Source organism: Myotis brandtii, unplaced genomic scaffold (genome assembly GCF_000412655.1).
Source record: "Myotis brandtii unplaced genomic scaffold, ASM41265v1 scaffold1186, whole genome shotgun sequence".
NCBI lineage: Eukaryota > Metazoa > Chordata > Mammalia > Chiroptera > Vespertilionidae > Myotis > Myotis brandtii.
In genome coordinates this window covers 441,644-465,404 of record NW_005354120.1, presented here as the reverse complement: position 1 = coordinate 465,404, position 23,761 = coordinate 441,644, and the positions used below count along the sequence as shown (strand labels likewise).

Here is a 23,761-nt window from a genome sequence, read left to right as displayed (position 1 = left end):
TAGGTAAGGAGAATACAGCCATAACCAAAACAAAGTCCTTGCCCTCATTCATCTTAAAGTCTAATGATGGCAACAGACAGTATTCCAATGACTATACAATATAGTCTCAAATAGTGATAAGCGCTTAGAGAATATTGCAGAGCAGGGTAAGAGATGGAGACTAGCAGAGGCCATAGGGTGGAAGGAGATGGAATTTTAGAAGTCAAGGAAAATCTCTCTGACCTGAGAACAGCTTGTGTCTGATGTGAGTATTCTAAGGCAGGAGAGTTCTTGGAAAGCTCAAGGAAAAGCAAGAAGTGAGCACAGCTAGGGCTGAGTGCATCAGGGAAGACAAGCACGGAGGTGTCCCTGGTGAGGTCATGTAGGCCCTTGTGAGCCATGTTAGAACATCAGCTCAATGTTCACTAGCGCATTCGCTGTTGTAGGCAATTTCCACCACAGGGGATTGTGATAACCAGCTCCTGCTCCCTGAAAGCTTTGCAAAAATGCTCCTCCAGGGCCCCACATATCAGCCAGGAACAACTGTGTGGGTCATTGGCATCGTTCAGAAATCCCTGGAGATTTCCTTAGGAGTTTTAAGTGAGTATAGCTACAAGCAGACATGAGGTTAAGCAAACTCCAAGGCCAATCTTGGCGGTATAGCCTTTGAAAATATATCTCAAGCAAAACTAATTCCAGTTCCCAAAAAGACCTTCTAGTGTGTGAGACAAGAGGTGGGGCTCTCTGATGTGAGTTTATAAAAATCTTTTACAAAATCCACAAGTGTAATACAAAGATTTTGGCATTGGAAGCTTTTCTGCCAAAAACTGTGTCTGAGAGAGAGAGGATGATGATTGCAGATAGCCTAGTGGTCCACTGCTTTATTGGTTTCATAGCAAATATTCTTTTTTTTTTCACTAAAGGAAATAATTTCACTGAAAGAGTATATTCTAATTACTTCTCTGTAGTTTAAAATAATCTCCAGATCATCTGCCTCTTGTATGAGAAGAAAATTAGTTCCACATGTTTGCATTTTTGCTCCAACTATGTAAATTTATAAAAATTCTTTCATATTTTAAATTCATTTGTTATTGTATTTAAGCACCTATTGATGGAAAAATTGATGTCTTGTTATTTCCTCTGCTGTTTATTTTTAGCCAGATTGAATGACAAATATAGTAAGTACAGCTTGTTTTTAAGTTTAGGTCAACAATAAGTAATTACAATTCTTTATTTTAAATTTTAATGGTGACATTTTCCAGGGGGAACAAAAATGCTTCATTTGTGACTCCAGATTTCCATACGATCCGCACACCCATCCCAACAGCCACACCATTGAGAATGTGATTACAAGTTTTGAACCAAATAGAGAAAAGAAATGGTGGCAATCCGAAAACGGTATGAATAAGATCCTGTCCAATTTTTTCTTCGTATTTTAATAAGGTGTCTTTCTGTATGATTTTAACAGTGTCAGGCAAGGAGTTTTTTTGGAATGGAACCGTATCCACCAGAATGTAGAGCCCTGTATAAGAACAAATTTCCTTTTCATTTTAAGAAAGATTATTTTTTTTCTAGAGAAATAGAAGTGTATTTTAAGCACATAGCTCAGAATGTTTCACTCTTTCCATGTATGAGAAGAAAATATCTCTGCATTCTTTTGTTCTTTGTAAAAAAATAATGAGGAAATTTATGAGGTGTTGGTAAATAAAGGCTAATATAAAACACACTAAGTGGAATTAATAATGCCAGAAGTCTCAGAGTTCACGCCATGTGCTTTTCCTTCTTCAACACATGAAGGAAGAGAGAAAAATGACACTTTGCTTCTTCCCCCAAGCCAAAGGTTTTAATATAAAAATTGAATTGAAAGGATAGTTGGCTACTGACTGAAGTTCTCTCCCTTCTGGATTTATGCCCTTCTCTGATCACGATCAACTGTGATATTGAACCTCACACTGGCCCTGACTATTCTAAGTTTGAACCTGACTGGGGATTCCTCATGTCCCCGCCCAGCTTTGGGCCTTATGTACTTAAATCAATGTAGACTGGCTCACTCATGCTGGCTCCTCTTCAGCCTGGTGCCAGTTTTGCTTTATAGCTGTCTAGACTCACATGCCAGCGTTTGTCCCACATCTCCTCTCAGAAGGAATCCCCTCTGTCACGGCTGATTACATAGAACCAGGGTTCTCAACCAAGCATTTTAGAGGAAAAAGGAGATCTCCTTCCTGGAAAGGGTGAGGAGCCCATGACAGAGCCTGGGATGTGGCTGCCCGCTCAGCAGCAAACCCTTCCCCAGCCGCTCACCGGAAGGTAAGCTGCCCACCGTTCATGGCCGCCCGCCACTGTGCTGTGGAGCTGTGTTGTCCAGTATCAGGGCCCTAGCCACATTGCTCCTGAGCACGTAACACATGGCTAATTCAAATTGAGATGTGCTAGACGTACAAAACCATCCCATATTTCTAACACTTAGTTTGGGGTGAAAATGTGTGACAAAACATTGCTAATTTTTAAAATATTGATGGCAAATGATTGTTAGCAGCTGTTGGAAGGATAGGGTATGTCGATTGTACCATACCCTGGCTTGCTAGCTCACACTTGTGTGTAGTCAAGATGTGAGTTCAAGGACATGAGCCCCATTGTTCCACCTATGGCAACGGTCCTGGAACTCCTTTGGTGGTATGTAATACTGCCACACGGTGGCCATGGGCATGGATGTGGGCACGGTCTGGGTAAATCCCATATTGCTCTCCCATAGACCTTCTCCTGGGCATGGAATGGCATGGAAACCACTCCAACAGACTAGGAAAGAGTGTTGATCACCAGCCATGGGCTTTCAAAGGGTTTTATTATAGACAAGCCACAGTGAGGGGTTAACATGACAAACAGGGGTCTCTCAAAATCACCGATTTTCTCCTTTCTGGATTTTTCTTTAGGTCTTGATCATGTCAGCATCAGATTGGACCTAGAGGCACTGTTTCAGTTCAGCCACCTTATCCTGACCTTTAAGGTACAGATGTGTAGGTCTGCTGCCCCTTTCATCTACTTACCCAATGCTGGGCTTACCTGAAAGTTTGCTTCCCCGCTTCCTTGCAGAGCACGAAAAGCTGTGTATCCCCGGACTCCAGCTTTGTCACTGGGGTTTTTGTTCTTGAATTGAATCAAAATGCCACTGCTCATTAATTAGTAACTTACATGGTCAACGACAACAAAGTCTTAGAAGATATAGCACGAAGAAAATTGTCAAGCACTAGGGGATAGAGACCACAGAGCAAGAAAGGTACTTTCAGCCAAAAAGGGCAAGAACTGGAAATTATCTAAGGAAATATGGAAAGATTGTGATCAAAAAAGGAAGAAAAAGTAAAGGGTCTTTGTTAAGGTTGCTGAGGTACCAGAGAAAATCCTGTGCTATAGTCATTCTCTAATCATGCATCAAAATTCGAATTTTGATGTCAGGCCTGGTGCTAAGTTATTGTTATAAAAAAATGAATATAAAATAAAAATTTGTTTAAAAAAAAACATTAGCCTTTGCCCCCAAAGAGCTCACAATCTAGTCATGGATACAAATTTATATATAAAGCACATATATAAATTTAAAATCATAATACGGGGTGATAAGTGCATAGACATATTAGAATGGTGGGTAGTTCATTGACAACACTAAATCTGCTCTGGGGAGCCCAGATAAGCTTCATGGTAGATTTTCAAGGATATAAGCGTTTGCCAGAGGGAAAGCATCCTAGCCACCCCCCCCCAAAAAGAAGAAAAAAACCATGCAAAATGCTGTATAAAATATCCATTACATTAGCCTTTAAATGTAAAAACTATTTCAATACCCTGACTTCACAAGGCTACCAACAATTATATTCTTGGTGCAACCCCCCCCCCCCCAAAAAAGAAGAAAAAAAAACATGCAAAATGCTGTATAAAATATCCATTACATTAGCTTTTTAAAAATTAATATGCCATCTTTCTCCAATTAATAAATCACATGGCCATAAACATTTTTAAATGGAATTAGATCTTAGGGCAAAATATGTGCTCATAAATACTTGCCCACTTTTGGAAAGAGATTTGGTATGTTCACTGTATAGAGATTTTAAGGGATACAAATAAAGTTTGAAAACAGAATTAGAAAATATAAATGTTTACTGTGAAGCGGTAATTAAATCTCCCTTTGTGAAGTATTACAAGTTTAACTCGTTTTTCCATAGACTTTTCGGCCTGCTGCAATGTTAGTTGAACGTTCCACAGACTATGGACACACCTGGAAAGTGTTTAAATATTTTGCAAAAGACTGTGCTACTTCCTTTCCCAGCATCACATCTGGCCAGGCCCAGGGCGTGGGAGACCTTGTTTGTGACTCTAAATATTCGGATATTGAACCCTCAACTGGCGGTGAGGTAGCATTTCCTCTCTTGGATTCCTTTGCTGTAAATTAAGCCTGTTGTGGTTGTTGTGAATGTGGTTGATTTAGATGAAAGCAGTGCTTGCTGAAAAATAACTTGAGCTGTTGGGTTTTAAGAATAACAGTTTAAATTGAAATGAGTCCTGAATTCATCTCACATTCAGATAAATAATAAATACCTTCTAAGAAACAGTCCTGCACAGTGTCCAGCTGAAGGTAAGCGGGGACTAGCATCCAGGCTGGGCACCAGGGCCTGGGGGATTCAGAGGGAGGAGCATCTGTTTCGAATCCTTGCAAGGGAGCGTGTAGGCGAGTGCAGCTCTGGACTAGTTGTCTCGTCTCATCTCCTTGATCTACAAACCACCACTCAGGTGGAATCTGCCAGGAATCTCCCCCTGAACAACGCTGGTAACTGGCAGAGGGTCAGGGTGGGAGTGGGGTTGGCAGGTATTATGTGTCAGGTGTAGTAGAAAGAATTGGTGGTCGGCAGTAGCTCCAGAATTCCCTGCCAAATCCACATTGGTCATGACTTGCTGAGCTGTGACCCCCCACTCCACCCCAACCCAGAACAGGAGCCCTTCTTGCGAATGGTGTCACAAAGGCTCCACCGACGACGACTGTTTGTAACTTTCATTTTCCTTCCTGGTACTTTTACATATTCCTATGAAAACCCAATGATAGCCTGTATCCTGTGCTAGTTGGGAGGCAATGGCTCGGCCTGCGGGTAAGATCAGGATCTCTTATATAAGAGTATACCCTTTAACAATCAAGTTCTTGGGTGAAATACTTATATTTGCCTACATTTGTTTTACAGGTTGTTTTTAAAGCTTTGGATCCCAGCTTTGAAATAGAAAACCCCTACAGCCCCCACATCCAGGGTATGAATTGCTTTATATTTTTCACATCCATTACTTTTCTAAAAATCTCATGTTAGAAGTGTCCTTGTCATTACATTTCTAGAGGACATTAAGGGGATGTCAGTCAAGAAGGGCGCCTTGAACCGATACAACCTAAATGCACTTTGGTTCGTTGTTTTTATTATGATTTTCCTTTCTCTAGACCTTGTTACATTAACAAACCTGAGGATAAACTTCACCAAGCTCCACACCCTTGGGGATACTTTGCTTGGAAGGAGGCACAATGACTCCCTTGATAAATACTACTATGCTCTCTACGAGATGGTGGTCCGGGGCAGCTGCTTCTGCAATGGCCATGCTAGCGAATGCGGCCCGATGCAGACGGTGCCGGGGGATGTGTTCAGCCCTCCGGGAATGGTGAGTCACGCAGCCAGGAGAGCAGCTGGCTCCCCTACCCTTCTGTCCTGTCTCGGTGCTCCATGTAGATCTGACTTTCCACCTCAGGATCCACACAGTGCCAGCCTTGTGTCGGGGCAGGTCTGGTTCAGCCTGGCCTGGCAAAGCCTTGTGGATTCTGCCACTCACGGGCATTGTTGAACTCATGACCAGAATGTCTAACTATGACTTTAAGGTAGCCCATCTTGCTCTCTCTTTGCTATTTGTTTTTTTTTCTTTTAGGGAATGGAGATTTGGTGAGGAGGACCCATAAGTTTACATGCGTTCCCTCACACAAACTTATTGATGGTCTGCTGTAGCCAGTGCCATGGTGTTTGAATAATAGCTGCTATTGTAAGGATGGTCACCCCAAGTAGCAACCTTACACTATGATGACTGTGTCCTCATAGTGCCAATCTCTCCCCTTCTTGGGACTAGTCTGAGGGAGTGATGTAGTAGAAGAATTGTATTGTCATGCAGAGTCTTGGGGGTGAATCTACTAAATAATTTAAACTAATCATAACCAGACCAGGCATCAGACAAGGCTTGAGGCTTGAGGCTGAGGCTATTGTACCTTCTTACTCAGCTCTCTCCATGTTTCGGTGGAAATAGAACTTCTCCCTTTTAACTTGGTCATTTAGGGCATTTTGTGGAGAATCACACACCTTTCTCCAGTTTCTTTCTGTTTTCTAATTTCCTCTTTCCCTTATGCTTCTAAACCACCCTGGACACACACGCACGTGTACACACACACACAACACACATCATCCTACCCCTCATACACACACACACACACACACACACACACAACACACATCATCCTACCCCTCAACTTGCTGAGGGCTGCAATGTGCTGCCCTGACACTAGCATTCAGAAATACCAAAAAATTTATTGTAAATGTTTACCAAACATCTTAAATTTTTTAATTGTAAAAGCTATTGCATCTAAATAAAAAAATATAGTATAGGTTGGTATTGTAACTACCATATGGGAAACTAAACTTCAAAGAGGCCCGTGGCCTGGTATTTCATTTTCCATTTAAAGAACTGCAGCAATGCCTGGTCAGTGTGGCTCAGTGGTTAAGCATCGACCTATGAACCTGGAGGTCATGGTTTGATTCCCAGTCAGGGCACATGGCTGTGTTATAGGCTTGATCCATAGTGTGGGGCAGGCAGGAGGCAGCTGATTAATGATTCTCTCTCATCATTGATGTTTCTATCTCTCGCTCCTTCTCCTTTCCTCTCTGGAATCAATAAAAGTATATTTTTAAAAAATAATAATAAAGAACTGCAGCATCCTCAAAGATGAGCCCTCCTTTAACACTGCTTGCTTGTCACACAATGCAGGTCCATGGCCGGTGTGTCTGCCAGCACAATACAGGTGGCACGAACTGCGAGCGGTGCCAGGACTTCTTCCAGGATGCGCCGTGGAGGCCAGCCGCGGGCCCCCAGGACAACACTTGCAGAGGTGAGTGGGGAAGAGTCCTCAGCACAGACTGAGGACATTTTTTTTGTCCGTTTGGACTGCGGCAACGAAGGTGGTGAGCCGGGGCTCCCAGCTCCAACTGCGCGATCTGCTGATGTCTCCTGTTATCTCACATGGAAAAATCACCACCATATCAAACCCTCACACCAAAAATTAACATGAATTTGAAAAATGAAACATTGCGATTGTTGGATGAGCCCTTTCCAGAGGAGGGACCGAGCCATGTGATAATATCAGTGGGGATGGTACCAAGCCAGGAATTGGGTGAGGACTAGATTCAGTACCAAGATCCCTACTATTGTCCTGAATCACCAGACATTCCATGAATGTGACCTTAAACTCAGATGTCAGATAATAGGAGAAATGAGGTCTAGGTTGAGTTTGACGGGTTATTATACATTTTATAAAATGTTTAGGCTAATAAAGTGCAGGTTTTTTTGTTATGTACTTGCTACCTCTAAATTTTGATAAACTTCCGAATGAACTTGTTATTGCTTCTGTTCCCAGATTTGGGGAAAATAAGATTGAGCGGGGAAGAGGTCATGAGGAGAGCTTGTGGAAAAGCCCCATCCGGGCGTCACGTATACATGGCCCAGCACATGTTTGTGCCATTTATGGGGGGAAAACAAACACGAACAGCACAGACACTGCCACGAAGACAGACAAATTCCCCCAAGCAGACTGCCTTTCCCTAATGCCTGGCGCCACCCTCCCAGCCTCCGGCCCCCAGAGAAGGAGAGGCGGCGAGGCTCGGTTTTAACATCTTCCCTGAGAATCCCAGGGCCTGCAGAACATGCGATGTAGAAAATTCAAACTTCCAACTTACAAAGTAAAAGTATTCTTTACCAAACAACAATAAAAATATTGCACTTTAGGGCTTCTGGATCACCCAAAGGATTTACTTTTGTTTACTTGATTTAAAACAACAACAACAACAACAACAACACACACACACACACACACACACACACACACACCTAAATATTAACGTTTTGGGGACACATTTCAGAGAGAGTATATGGGCAGAATAAGAGTCCTGGAAAGACCTTTGAAAGCACCTAGTTTAACTGTTTGTATACGTGTGTCCATAAAAGAAGGTGGAGGCTGAAGAAAGAGGGAGGGGGGGATGCAGGGTTCGTGTGTGGGATGCCCGCCAGGCTGCTCCCCAGACCCGGGTGAGCCTCGCGGTGACTCTCTCCTTTCCCAGCTTGTAGCTGTAACGGCCACTCGGACCGCTGTCACTTCGACATGAGCGTGTACCTGGCGAGCGGCGGGGTCAGCGGGGGCGTGTGCGAGGACTGCCAGCACAACACCGAGGGCCAGCACTGCCATCGCTGCAGACCCCTTTTCTACAGGGACCCCCTCAAGGCCGTCTCGGACCCGTACGCGTGTCTTCGTGAGTCCCCAGCCTCTGACTGCTCGCTCCCTTCCCACTGGTTTGAGCAAATGCTGATGGAGCAGGTCTCATTTGGCTTAGCAGCACCTCCAAACGGCACTCTTAGGGGCAGTGAGAGTTTGCAAAACCACTTTAACTCTAAGAGCGTTTCTTTCTCTTCGCAAATTGGGCCAGATAACTGGGGTCCCTCGTGGTAGTCTTGCAGCAGTGGCTTATACTAGAGAACCAGGAAACTATTCTGGATTCAACCCGGAGGGGGCAGAGGGTTTCAGAGGATGCCTAGACACAGCTGGCTACTGACATTAGCTACATTTGACTGCTGTAGGCCATTCAACTATGTTGTTCAGATGCATGAGCTAACTATTATTACCTTGCTTCTTTTTTTAACCTTAACATTTTTTTCCTTTTATTTCTAATCTCAACTTTTAAAAATAAAATATTTCAAGCATATACAAAATAACAGAATAATATAGTAAGCACCCTTATAACCACCAGCAGCTTTGTCAAAACAGAATGCCTTACCCTATCATCTTCAAGACTTTAATAAAACAGGACAGGTACTAGTGATGTCCTAGGTGCACATCTGTCCCACTGTGTTTGGTAGCTATCACCATACTATTTTCACATATGTTATATCTACAAACAATATATATATTGGCATATTTTCAAACTTTAGATAAATGATATTATGTTGTGTGTATCCTTGAGTATTTCATTAAACACTATATGTTTAAGATTTTTCCTTATCAGGTGGCCCTAGTTTTCCAATTTTAATTCCTTCCTTCCTATAAATGCAACAAAATCTATTTGTCCATTTTTCTTCTGATGCCACAATAACCATATACGTGGCCTTGTGCACATGCACAAAGACTGTCCCTAAGAGTCATACCCAGGAGTGGAATTACTTGGACAAAATATGAACTTTTTCAAATTAATTAGATAATGCTGATTGTCCCCTAAGCGGGTACACCAATTAACAGCCCAACCAACCGTGTATGAGAGTGCATGTCGCTCTATATTCTGGCCAACACTTGGTTTGATCACACTTTAATTTTTGCTACTCAAATAGTATCTCACCAGTACTTTCATTTACATTTCCTTGCAGGAATGAGACTAGAGTGATGCAAACAAAGCACCTAAGCCCCCAAATTTAAGGAAGCACCATTCTCAGAGTCATGTAAGCATAGGGTTGCCACTTGCACTAACCTGACAGTGAGTGCCTCCTTAAATGTTGTGCCCTGGGCACCTTGCTTTCCCCTCTATAATCCCAGCACTGCTCTCAATTATTGCATAGATAAATACTCCAACCTGATTTCAAACACACAGTGCCAGTTACAGATAACTCTACTGTAAACTAACAAGTTAGCCCACTATTATTTCATAGATGCTGGTGGAGGACATGAAACTCCTGGGTCAAAGACAAAGGACTTTATTACTCACAGCACAGCAAGCAACAAGACGCTTGTGTTGGTCTGAGTTCCCAACTGGGCACCTTGCTTTCCCCTCTCTAATCCCAGCACTGCTCTCAATTATTGCATAGATAAATACTCCAACCTGATTTCAAACACACAGTGCCAGTTACAGATAACTCTACTGTAAACTAACAAGTTAGCCCACTATTATTTCATGGATGCTGGTGGAGAACATGAAACTCCTGGGTCAAAGACAAGGACTTTATTACTCACAGCACAGCAAGCAACAAGATGTTGTGTTGGTCTGAGTTCCCAGGTCCCCAAGCCCCAACTCCCATGGGGCAACTCAAAGGATACCAGATGGTTCCTGTACACCTAATGGGTTTACCTCATAGCCAAGGAACACTGGAAGAGGATTCATTGCTTTTATAGTGGAAGCAAGCTCGTTCTTTGTCTGGCGGGAAAGGTTTCCTTGTTCCTCAAGGTAGCTGGCTGCAAACACAATCTTGAGCTATGGCCTGGATAAAGAGCAGTCGGGCCTTGTGTTGTTGGCACACTCAGCAAAAATGTTCAGGTGCCCAGTACCCAGAAATCGTACTTCTTAGGCTATATCATCAATAGGATGTTATATTGAATGGGGGACTTACTATGAAACTACAATTTCAAACTTTATTAATCACAATGCATAAAATGAAGTCTTACACAAAAGTAATTCAGTAGCTACCTGAACACATACAATATTCTAGATTTCAAACTTTAAACCATCTCAATGTATAAAAAGCAGACATGATGTTTTTTTTTCTCAGATTACTTAGTAGGTACCTAACTGCATGAAATTTTACCTTACATGGCCTGTTTGTACAGTAGGAAATCACTGTCCTAAGTATCCTACATTTTCTTACCAGAATCTGTAATTATACACACACACACACACACACACACACACACACACAACTTAAAAGAAAATGAAATCGCTCTCCTAGGTACAATCAGTAAAATATAATGATTTGAAACAGGTAATCCAAGAGTATGGAAAGAGATTGGAAATAACTAAACCAAGTGTTTTGAACACATTGAACAAAGTCTTGTTCCTTCAGAACCACTATCAACTAGATGGTGCTTTTGAAGGAAACCGAGGGAAGAAAACGAGTCCCCCTGATATGAAATTAAAAAGCCGTGCTTTGTAAATAAGTTGTTTCTCGAGGAAAGGCAGATGAGGAGCTTGTAAAAACTACCATCATGAGACTCCCAGCTTCTCCCATTTTACCTAAACACATGTTTGTGTGTGCGTGTGTGTCTGTACAAATAACCTGCTTTAAGACTGACTAGGAGCAATCTCATATAAATTTTCTCTAAGTTGTTTTTGTTTGACTCTAAATATTTACATAATCTGACTCCACGCATAAGAGTTGACTAATTTTAAGTCTTCCATGAGTAAAACACAGTCAAATGTGATACAGGAACAACACACACACACACACACACACACACACACACACACACATACACACACACACACAAAGATTTGGTAGACTCAGCCACTGAGAATAAAAGTTTGTTAGAATTAAGTTGTGTAACAACAAGAGGTTTTATGGAAATTCTATCTTAAGGGCCCTGACATAGGGTTATTTCAAAGTAAAGTTACTGCCCTCTCACCCACATCCCCCAACGGCTGCTTCTGCACATAATTAAATTATACTATGCAACTCAGCGCTGACCCTTTGGAGAGTCTCCCAAATAAAGCCGAGCCTCTTCCTTTTGGCTACTTCTAAAATGAATCCAGTTTGTTCCTTCCTTTCTAGAAGCAACCGGCTTTAATTACAAAAGAATTGTGGTTTTTCCAAACTAAACAGAACCCAATGCTGTTTTTCCATAGTAAGATTTTCTCACCAGTCACAATCCAATAGCAAACAATTGAAATCCAAAGATTCTGTCAGACAACCAAGTGATTGCTTCAATGACACCAAGCAATGGGTTTGACTAGATTTTATCACTATAACCTAAATGGTAGTTATGTAAATATAGCCTTAGACCTGAGGGTGTTATTTTTATTAATCTAAAGCAAACATGTATAAATGTGAATAGAATTGGTCCTTAGAATCAGGATATTTATTTAAAAAAAATTTTTTTTGCATTCCTTAAAAGTGGAATTCCTTGAAAACACAGCACCACAAAGATACAAGAGACCATGGTGGTCATCTGATGTCTCCAACTTGTCCTCTAAACCAAACACCTCTGCCTGGACCCCTCTGCTGATGGAGGGGTCACTGCTCTCTTGGGCAGGCCTAACCGTTAGAGAGTTCTTCCTTATACTCAGTTAGGCTCTCCCTTTTGTAACTTCCACCCTCTGGAATCATTCACACTATCAGCATCCTTTATCCTGTGACATTCCTTCCTTCAGTTGTTCAACTGTCTGCGGAAAAAAGCAGGGAAGGGGAAGTTGTACATTAGTTGCTCCTTCGCTACAGGTGACTGTTTATCTCATTTTCCAGAATTTCTTCCAGGTTTTGCCCCACTAGCAGGCATCCCAAAAGAAAACAGGATATGAACATTTCTTGCTCTTGCCCCTTTGTTTCTTGTAGGTGCTCCTCCCAGGAGCAATTCAGTGGCACAGTATTGTACAACCACCACCTCTGCTCCAAAACATTTTAAGACCCCCAAAGGAATCAATCTATTTTTAATGTTCAGTTCTCACAATAGCCATCTTCCTCTGGTCCTCTTACTTTAGAATCACTTAAAAGTCTTTTTTTTTAATGTATGGAATTTTTCGACATTTTCCAAGACCAGAGATCTAAGAGATATTTCTGAGCAGCCCTTATCCACTTGTCTAATTATTTAAACATATTTAATGACTTTAAAAAAAGTAAAATAGTTATATCATGAGTAAAATGCTATGCTTACGTTTCAGGTTTCCCACAATTTGCCGTTAACTAAGATAATGCATGTCTGTGTCCCCAGCTTGTGAATGTGACCCAGATGGGACCATATCGGGTGGCATTTGTGAGAGCCACTCTGATCTTGCCTTGGGATCTGTGGCTGGCCAGTGCCTGTGCAAGGAGAATGTGGAAGGAGCCAAGTGTGACCAGTGCAAGCCCAACCACTACGGACTGAGCGCCACTGACCCTCTGGGCTGTCAGCGTAAGTCGACAGCGGCTGGGCAACCAGCCTGGGTGTTTTAAAGCTTGGGGCTGCCTGTCAGCTCTAAAGTCTGGTCATTGTGCCCTAACCGGTTTGGCTCAGTGGATAGAGCATCGGCCTGCGGGCTCAAGGGTCCCAAGTTTAATTCCGGTCAAGGGCATGTACCTTGGTTGCAGGCACATCCCCAGTAGGGAGTGTGCAGGAGGCAGCTGATCGATGTTTCTCTCTCATCGATGTTTCTAACTCTCTATCCCTCTCCCTTCCTCTCTGTAAAAGATCAATAAAATATAAAATCTGGTCATTGCAGTGTGGTGGTTGCCAGAGGGAAGAGGGTAGGGGATGAAGGGGGTCCTAATAAATGGTGATAGGAATTTGACTTTGGGTGGTGGGCACACGGTGCAATATTCAGATCTTGTAACAGAAAGACACACCTGAAACCTGTATGATTATATTAACCAATGTCACCTCAAGACATTTAAATTTTTAAAAAAGAAAGAAATTAAAATTTGATCATTGTAAATACCTAAGAGTCCTGCCAGCCTCTCAGGGTTTTTGTTTTGTTTTGTTTTGTTTTTTGTTTGCTTGTTTTTGGCGACCATAGTTCTTTTATGCCTTTTCCCTTTTTATTAAGTTTACTGGGGTGACACTGGTTAACAAAATTATACAGGTTTCAGGTGCACAATTCTACAACACATCATCTGTGCACTGTATTGTGTGTTCACTACCCCAAATCAGGTCTTGATTCATCATCATTTATCCCCCCATACGCTCCTCCACCTTCTCCAAACCCCTTTCCCCCAGAAATCACCACACTGTGTCCATAGCCTCTCAGACTTTAAAAGTGACACAAAAACTCCCATGAATTTTATTCAGTTCTTGGTGGTTTGCTGAGTTTGTCATAAGGGACCAGCAGGGGGTGCTCACATTTTTTCTGCTGGAGCAAACAGTGGAAAATGCCAGGAATTTAATGCCAAGTTGTGAAACCTTTAGAAAAACAGCCTCCACTAGGACTCTCCTATACAGATTTGTTAAATCACATTATGGGTTTCTGTAAAGACTGATGACTTCTTGAGCAATTTTCATATGATGGTTTCTTTTGATTTTTTAAAATTACTTTTCCCTTTTCTTCTCACATCCCTCCTAGTATTTTTATGTTCTCTGACAAAGAAAAGAAAAAATTAAAAAGCCAGGAGAGGAGCTACCGGGAAATAGAAAAAACCTCAGAGTTTTCTGGGGCCAAATGAAGAGACCCTTGGCTTTAGGATCACACACATTTACAGCTGCCTGGGATCTCAAACAGCTGTAGCATCTTCAGGGAATCCGGGTAAATAAGGTCCCTTCTGTCACAGCATCACACTCTACGTTTTTCCCACATAAAGAACTGTATATTATTTGTCTATTTTGAGAACAGCTTGCTGAATCTTAGTGTGATAAAATTTTCTTCTTGAGTTTAATAGCAAAATTCAATTTCAGGAGAATGAATTACATAGTCAAACCAATTTCCCATCACACTTTGCAGAACTCCAGACATTTCCCCTAGCTCACTGACTGACTTTATGCCCTCAGAGAATAGGCCAAATAGTGGTTTTTGTTTTGTTTTTATTTTTCTTTTGTAACAGCTTTAGTGGGGTATAATTCACATACCATGCAATTCACCTTTTAAAGTGTACAGTTCAATGACTTTTAGCATATTCAGAGTTGTGTAACCATCACTGCAATCAATTTCAGAATGTTTTCATTATCCCGGAATGAAACCTCATACCCTTCTTCTGGCTATATACCCAAAAGATTGAAAGCACAGTCTGGAAGAGATATTTGCACTCATATTCATAGCAGCATTGTTCACAATGACCAAAAGAAGGAAGCAACTCAATGTGCATCCATGAATGAGTAGATAAACAAAATGTGGTATGTACTACAATGGAATATTATTCAGCCTTAGAAAGGAAGGAAATTGGCACATGCTACAACATGAATGAACCTTGAAAACATTATGCTAAATGAAATAAGCCAGATAAAAAAGGACAAATATTTTATAATTCCACTTACATGAAGTACCTAGACTAGTCAAATCTATACAAACAGAATATAGAATGATGATTGCCAAGTGCTGGCGGGGGGAGGGAGAAATGGGGAGAGATGGTGTTTAATGGGTAGAGAGCTTCAGTTTTGCAAGGTGAAGAGTTCTGGAGATTGGTTGTGCAGCAATGTGAGTGTACTAACCCTACTGAACTGTAAAATGGTAAAGATGGTCAATTGTATGTTAAATGTATTCTCGCACACAAAAAAGAAAAGAAAACCCACATTCTTTATCTACTTAAATGGCAAAGATGATAATTTTTTAAAAATATATTTTTATTGATTTCAGAGAGGAAAGGTGAGGGAGGGAGAGAGAGGTAGAAACATCAATGATTTGAGAGAATCATTGATTGGCTGCCTTCTGCACACCCCCTACTGGGGATCAAGCCTGCAACCTGCAACCTGGGCATGAGCCCTTGACCAGAATCGAACCCAGGACCCTTCAGTCCATAGGCTGACGCTCTATCCATTGAGTCAAACCAACTAGTGCAAGATGGTAAATTTATGTTAAATGTATTCTGCCACAAAAAAAAGTACAAACAACCCATACTCTTTATCTACTACCACCCTATTATCCCATTCCCCCAGCCCTCAGTAACACTAATCAACTTTCTGTTTCTACTTATTTGTCTATTGTGAACATTCCATAAACTGGAATCCTATAATTTGTGGTCTTTTATGACTGGCTTCTTTCACTTAGCAGGGTTTATAAAGCTCATCCATGTTACAGCATGAATCAGTACTTCACTTCTTTTTATTGCTGGATAATATTTCATTGTATGAATATATCACACTTCATTTATTCATTCATCAGTTGATGAACCTTGGGTTTTCCCATGAACAGTGGTTTTTCCTGCATGGGAAAGATATAGATCTTGTTCTGGTAGCATAATTTCTTAGTCTTCATAACATAAGCAGGACTCAGAAATGTCTATGTGCGGAAGAGAAAGGGGAGAGGAGAATGAAATGTAACAAGGCAGTAAGAGAGGGAGGAAAGAGATAGAGAAACAATAGGTGCATCTGCCAGAGAGGGAGCCGTTGGTAATTACTGTGACACTCAGACACCCTTGCGCCAAATCCACAACCCAGCCAGCATCACTCAGGATAACAGTGCCAGGCACTCAGCTTGCATGACTTCCTCCACTTTCTTGTCTCCTCCTAACGGCCATCCAGTAGGTCTACACGAGGGCTCTGGGAGTGTCTGGCACTGGATTTCCTGTGCAGGGTTGTGTGCCAGACCGTAATCATGCAGCCAGGCAGACAATGAGCTTGGCAGGTCTGGCTGCTCTGTGCTCTTGTGGCCACGTGTTTTGCTCAGTGTGGGCTACTAAGGACATTTACAAACGTGGGGAAATAGAAGTGAATGATTGTGTACCTGTGCTTTCAGCCTGCAACTGCAACCCTTTGGGGAGTCTGCCACTCTCGACCTGTGATGTGGACACAGGCCAGTGCCTGTGCCGGCCCTTTGCCACCGGCCCACGCTGTGAGGAGTGCGCTGTACGTATTTGCCTACAATTTTCCTTGTAGGTCGGGATGCAGATTTCTATGCCATTGCCGAGGAGAGACTTGGTCTTGTTCATTGCTTTCCTTGTCCTATTGTATTTCTGTGTTTACACTTCAGAAATCAGCAAACACTAGGAATCGGCCCCCACCCTCCCGCAGAGAGCTGGTTGTTAAACATTCACCAGCACGCCAACATTTACCAGATAGAACTGAACAGACCCAGGCACCATGTCAATATTTTGTTGTTTTCATTTTTGTTTGTTTCATTTTTATTGCGTTTTGCTTTATTGAGCTTCACAGATGTTCCTGGCTTTTAAAATTTTATTGTTAATTATACTTGACATTAGTTTCAGGTATACACAAAATAGTGATTAGACATTTATATCCTTTACAAAATGATCACGATTAGTACAGCAGAAGGAATATAGCTCATGTCGATAGCTTTATCCTTTGTTCACCTAAAAGTGCCAAGCAGTAGACTATTTGAGCATTTATCTGCCCCCTCCTTCAGGCTCACCAGACCGTTGGGCCTCCTCTTCTGTCTTATGTCCCCAGTCGCTTTACCACCCCTGCCACTCCTTGAATAAAAATACTTTGGATGAGCTCATTTAAAAAACCAGACCAGAAAAAAACAACAACTTGGATTTAAATGTATTGTAGATTCCTATGGGAAATAAACTCTTGGTTTTTTTTTTTTTCACAGACTCCACTAACCATATGAGCATGTATGTCTAAAATTAGTCAAATAAGACATTTTTACTCCATAAGCAACGTGTTATGCAATTAGGGAGTTCAAACCCCACTCGTTTCTTTGTTCTCTGATCTTGGCAGCCCATCCTGACATTTTAGAGAAAGAAAAAACAAAAACTTAACCTAGTAAAGGAACAGTGACCTTGGCGTGTCTGAAGAAATGTAGCTGATAAATATGAAACATATGCCTATTAGGACATAGTTTTGTGCTAACATGTTAAGTAATTTTACTGAAAACATATGAGGATGGAGCAGAGGAGGTGGGGAAAGAAAGCATGGAAGTAGGGATGCAGAAGGCACTGTACATGAGCCAGGGCACGTCATCTCCAAGCTTTACTTAGCCACGTGAGCCACGCCAAGCGCGGTGACCACGTGTGGACAGCACGAAGAAGCATGCAGAGCTGTCTACCAGGATCCATGAAGACAGCACATCGGGTCCTTCCCATAAACCTTAGACTCAGGCTGACATTTTTGATGGGCAGGTTAACAGCCAGTTTGCAATTAACCCGATTGTATTTGCAGAAGGAAAATAACGGAGCAGTGGGCACTTGTCCACTGTGACTGAGCCCATGCATCTGCCAGGTGCCCCCCATCCACATCTGTCCCATGGTGCCCTGGACCTGCACGGAGGCCACCACAGGACAGCATACCCTGCCCGGAGGGAGTTTCACAACCACATCCTGAGTGAAGCAGTCCCTTTCACATTGTTTGCGCCTAAACGGAAATTTGGTCTGGGGAAACTTATCAAAAGTCCTTTGCTGCATTTTGTAACAAATGATAACTTTGAATGTTTAAAATAAATATTTTTGAGTAAAATTGGCCATAAAATTTTACCAAGATAAAAAAAAGTGTGGGTATTTAATAAACCCATTTCAAACAATAGTTCCATGCCTAGTAAGAGCTTAATTTTATCTGAGCATGCTAAATTGAGATTTGAGGGGAAAGTATTTTTCTGAGCATTCTATAGTAAATCTTACCAGATTTAAGAAATAATTGTTGGTTTTTCACCAGTTGTTTATACTGACTAAAGGTCAAGATGTTGCAATGATGAAAAGTCTTAAATAACAGAGCTGACTCTCTCAGGGAGAGAGATTATGCCAAAACTACTTTATTTATAAACAAGTGATTCTACTAAACTATGATATTCATATAAGAGTTCAAAATCAGTTTGATTGATTCTTTTATCCCAAAATGTTTCAGTATTGTGTAAGTGAAAATACCTAGGGATTTTGCAGTAAGGGCAACTGTTGGTTTTATAAAAGCAGTTGCAAACAGGCTAGTTGAAGGACTTCTCTTGACTGGCCTTAACCCAGCTTGAGGCTAAATTGGAGGAACTGTGTGGTTTCCATTCAAGTCCTTGGAATGGGAGCTCTGTGTCCTTGAAGGTCATTACCAAGTGCACAGACAAAAAGGGCTCCCATGTGATTGTTCAGGCTGTGTGGCCATTTGACAGGCATCAACTGAACTGTAGTGCATTCAATATTATAGGCCAAAGCAGCAAATATCTTCACACCGGAATCAACTGAGCCCTTTCTCTTTGTAGGTCGGATCCTGGGGACTGGGAAGTCACCTCCATGGATGTTCTCCCTGTGACTGTGACATTGGAGGCGCTTATTCTAATGTGTAAGTCGGGAAAACGAATGACAACACTTGGTGACAATATTCCTCACTCAAAAAAAATATCACATAAAAGCACATTTTTTCTGATATGCTCATCGTCAAAGGTGAAGGAGTTTATTTCATGACAAGCAAAGGGCATTGAAAAGCGATGATCTTGAGACATGAACCAGAGCCCAGTTGACTTATTTTACTTGAAATATTTTCAAGGCTGAGATGACAGTTCTACTGCCCGGGTCTCCCGTGAGAAGATGGGCTAGATGCCTGCAAACACGTGATCTGACCTGCCTAAAACACTAACTTTTTACCGCCCTGTAAAGAGATCCTAAGGTCTCCTTTTCCTGGTTTTAGAGCAGAATCAGAGCCACTGAGGAAAGAAGTGGCTACTTGGTTTCATGGATCTGGATTGGCTGTTCCAGGCCAGACTTGTAGAGCCCATGGCCTCTCCTCCCCCGCCCTAGGAAAATGGATTGATCAATTCAAAGAATGGATCCAAACGTGGGGTACAGTTTGCTCGGCACTCCCATGCCTTCATTTTATGTGTCCCCTCCACGTTTTTTCAGATGTATTTGTTTTTCCCCAGGTGCTCTCCCAAGGATGGGCAGTGTGAATGCCGCCCGCATGTCACTGGCCGCAGCTGCACTGAACCGGCCCCCGGCTACTTCTTTGCTTCTTTGAATTACTATCTGTATGAGGCCGAGGAAGCCATGCCTCTCCAAGGACTGGCCCCTTTGGTGCGTATTACATTTCCTTTCAATACAGGTTTCATTTGGTGGAATGTCAGTAAATACATACAGCACGCCCTTGAGATCATGGGTAAGGTTCCTGGGAAAGCGTGGTTTTGCCCACAAACGCAGATCAGAGCAGAGTTTATTCTATCGTGGAACTGCAGATTAGAGAGACTCTTGAAGGCAGAGTTTGAATTTCATTGATCCGTCTACCCCAGTTCTAGCCTAGAGCCCGGGACATAAGGGCAAAGTGGGTTAAGTTGTGATAAAACAGACTTGACTTTAGCTGTTTCATCAGATAGAATGTGTTCATTGAGCACCTACTTGTCTATCTCCCCCACGACACTATGTGGATCCTATTCACCATTGTGGCACCAGTGCCTGTCACATGGGAGGAACTTGATAGATCTCTGCCAGTGAATGAATGAATGAATAAGGTACATGAAAGCAGTGTAAACGTGCTCTCGCCTCCTGAAGCCACTCTGGGATTAGCCGTTGTCATTGAAGTCAGCAATGGTCACAGGAGTGTGTGATCGCAAGTGTCACTTTATCTCCTACAAGTCACATTCCTGTGGGATATGTCAACATAAGACACATCCAAACCTGTAAGAATTTTTATCAGTTTATTTGAGCCAAACTGATGACAGTTGCCGGGAAGCAAAATCTCAATGGATTGAGGAAATGCTCCAGAAAATGGCAGTTTTACCACTTATTTTATACATTACAATCAAAGGAGAAGACGTAAGGGGGTGACATGAAATTCATTGGTGATAGATTAGGGAGGTGGGAGCAAGCAAAGTGGGAGAGATCTCTGGGATTGGATAAAAAGTAAAACAAATAGACACATACTTCTTTTCCATAGGTGGGTATAGCATAGTTAACAGTTAACATTTAACATGGTAACATTAACTAGGAGGGCTTCCTGTGGTTGTGCCCTCTGGTGAGAGACTGTACCCTGAGGGGTTTGGAAAAAGAGGATTTCTCAGACATTCCAAAGGTGTGTTGTCGTAGATGCAAAAAGACTACAGACAGGCTCAGGGAAGGTACAGATTGACCTTTGTCGGGGAAGATGCCAGCCTAGGACATGCCTACCTGCCAGTTCAGACCATCCTATGTGTTATTTGAGTGTGTAAAGCCGCCATGCAGGCCTCCCCTGAACTTGTCAGGTTTAGTATGTGGCCCCTTTTTCATCCACAGATATTTTCCCTAAAAATGCTTTTCTTCAAGTCTTGTTAGAAGCACAGGTTCACACATGTAAAACGATTAGAGAAAATACAAATTAGACTCCCATGCCATTCTTCAGCATGTGACTCCAGCCATATAAGGGATTATGACAAAGGGAAATGTAATGTGAGGTGAAAGGTAAGGTCTTGAAGGAGAGAAATCATGCGAAAGTTCATTCTGAAGACAGGATTTGGACAGGAAACTGGGAACTCATTCCAGCTTCAAGGGACTAGGTCATTTCCTATGTCTCTTCCTTATCTGGACACTGATAGAAATTCAAAGACATAAAAATCCATAAGAGATAAGAAAGGCTACTAAGAGTCTTGGAATTTTCTCTTTTAGCGACTGGAATTAGGGCAGCTACAGGAGGCTTTTATTGTCCCTACATAGACTTACACCTGAGGTGGGTAAAATGGAAATGAAATAATTCAATGTCTGCATTCTTCCTGATGGTTTTTAACATTACATCTTTATAATGGTGATGAAAAAAAGACTTTTGGAAAGGAATATTGGTATTTATTTTTAGGCTATACCAAATAATAGAGAAATATCTATAATAATAAAAGCATAATATGCTAATTAGACAGGACAGCAGAAAGACCTTCCGGATGTCATTCCGGATGTCTTTCCAGACGAAGCTGCAGCAGTGGGGGTCGAGGCAGAGGCAGTTAGGGGCAATCAGGCAGGCAGGCAAGCGGTTAGAGGCAATGAGGCAGACAGGCGAGTGGTTTAGGGACAATCAAGCAGACAGGCAGAGGCAGTTAGGGGCTATCAGGCAGGCAGGTGAGCAGTTAGGGGTGATCAGGCAGTCAGGCAGAGTGGTTATGGGCAATCAGGCAGGCAGGCAGGCAGGCAAGTGGTTAGGAGCCAGCAGTCCCGGATTGCGAGAGGGTTGTCCAGCAGTCAGACATCCCCTGAGGGGTCCCGGATTGCAAGAGGGTGCAGGCCAGGCTGAGGGGACCCCCAACCCCACCCCTGTGCACAAATTTCATGCACTGGGCCTCTATAGTTGCCTTGGCCTGGCTCCTGACACAGAGCGCCTACATCCTTTGGAATTCCTGAGTGGTAAGAGCACTTAGGAACATCTTTTGTTCTAATATTTGGCCTTTGACCTGACTCCTGCTGCAGAGCACCTAAATCCTTTGGAACTTCCTGAGTGATAAGAGGAGATAGGAGTGTCCTTTGTTCTAGTGAGGCAACTCTTGATGGGCTCCTGGATTGCTTCGGAATGGGGACTGTCACCAGAAAGACCAAGCCATTTCATTAAAAGCTTGAAACTTCCAGCCCCACCCCCATCCTCTAGGAAGGGGAGAGGGCTGGATATTGAGTTAATACCTGTATAATGACGCCTCCATAAAAATCCCAGAAGTACTGGATTCAGAGAGCTTCCACACTGGGGAGCACATTCATGTGCCGGGAGCATAGTGTACCCCAACTCCAAGGGGACAGACGCTCCTGTGTCTGGGACCCTTCCAATCCTCACCCTATATATCTCTTCATCTGACTGTTTATCTGTATATTTTATCATATCCTTTATTATATAATAAAGCAGCAATTGTAGTATTTCCCTGAGTTATGTGAGCTATGCTAGCAAGTTGTTAAACCCCAGGAGGGGGTCACAGGTAACAGCCTCTACTGCTGATTGGCATCTGAAGGGGGGAGGCAGTCACATGGGACTGATCTCATGCTAATGTTATCAGTGGAAATGGAGTTCTTGGGGTGCCTCAGGGAAAAGAATTTCCTGAGACCCCCACAGGAGGATGGGGTCTCCTGGAAAGCTTTATTGATGATGTGAAATTAAGGGGGTTTCCCTCCAAGATCCCATCTCTGTCTGTCCCGCCATGGAATCTTGTCTTTAGCGGGGCTAGAATTAAGGCCACTGTCCAGAGTTTCTGTTCCATAGTACTGTACAGTACAGCATCTGGCTGGCTTACCTGTGTTCTAGAATTAAGGCCACTGTCCAGAGTTTCTGTTCCATATTAAAGTACAGTACAGTACAGCATCTGGCTGGCTTACCTGTGTGCCCAGCTGCAGTCCATTGCGTGTGGGGTCCACACAGCCATGGGCCATGTGGCTGCTTAAGACCCTAGGACAAGTGAGCATACAGAGTGAGTACAGGTCATGGAGCAAGTGAGAGCAAGAAGAGGGATAGGGATTTTAACTTTCCAAGATGTTGAGCATTTGCAGTGGCTTCACCCCACTAGCCAATGATCTTTTTCCCAGGCCATACTGACAGGCAAGCACCTTCCCTATGTCACCCCCACTGCACTGCACCCAAATCTTTTGTTTGATCTGATCCCTTCCCCCAGTGATCTGCAGGGAATGGACTGGGGGTTCCCTGGGGAGCATGAAGCTGTAGCTTCCTGGTGAAGCTGCCCAGGTGATCATGCTTATAACGTCTGACCTCCCCTTTGCTCTCTTCCTACTATTAATATTAACAAGCTAGTTAATTATGACAATAACACTAACTCCAGGTAGATAGTGTCAGAACTGAATTAAATTGTAGGACAACCAGCTGGTGTCAGAGACTTGGGTATGGGAATAACCTCATACCTCTGGTGTTATGAGTGTGGTAATAGTGTGAGAGTAGAGAAAAAACACAAGAGTGTTTGTCATATATCTATACTAATAAAAGGGTAATATGCTAATTAGACTGGATTGACCAGACATCTTCCAGTTGTCCTGCCTTCCTTCCGGACAAAGCCACGGTGGCAGGGGCAGAGGCAGAGGTGGTTAGGGGTGGTCAGGCCGGCAG

The 23,761-nt window shown here is 42.6% G+C and overlaps 1 protein-coding gene across 1 annotated transcript in view; it reads left to right on the top strand.

Moving 5' to 3' along the window:
• The window catches only part of LAMB4 (laminin, beta 4), a 98,448-nt gene that overhangs the window by 18,986 nt on the left and 55,701 nt on the right, over positions 1-23,761 (top strand). The window contains exons 4-14 of the mRNA XM_005858468.2: positions 1,242-1,377; positions 2,910-2,983; positions 4,188-4,376; positions 5,196-5,259; positions 5,441-5,655; positions 7,021-7,141; positions 8,367-8,555; positions 12,926-13,105; positions 16,572-16,681; positions 18,981-19,060; positions 19,638-19,788. Of these exons, the coding sequence (XP_005858530.1) occupies positions 1,242-1,377; positions 2,910-2,983; positions 4,188-4,376; positions 5,196-5,259; positions 5,441-5,655; positions 7,021-7,141; positions 8,367-8,555; positions 12,926-13,105; positions 16,572-16,681; positions 18,981-19,060; positions 19,638-19,788 (1,509 nt within the window). The remainder of the gene's footprint in view (positions 1-1,241; positions 1,378-2,909; positions 2,984-4,187; positions 4,377-5,195; positions 5,260-5,440; positions 5,656-7,020; positions 7,142-8,366; positions 8,556-12,925; positions 13,106-16,571; positions 16,682-18,980; positions 19,061-19,637; positions 19,789-23,761) is intronic.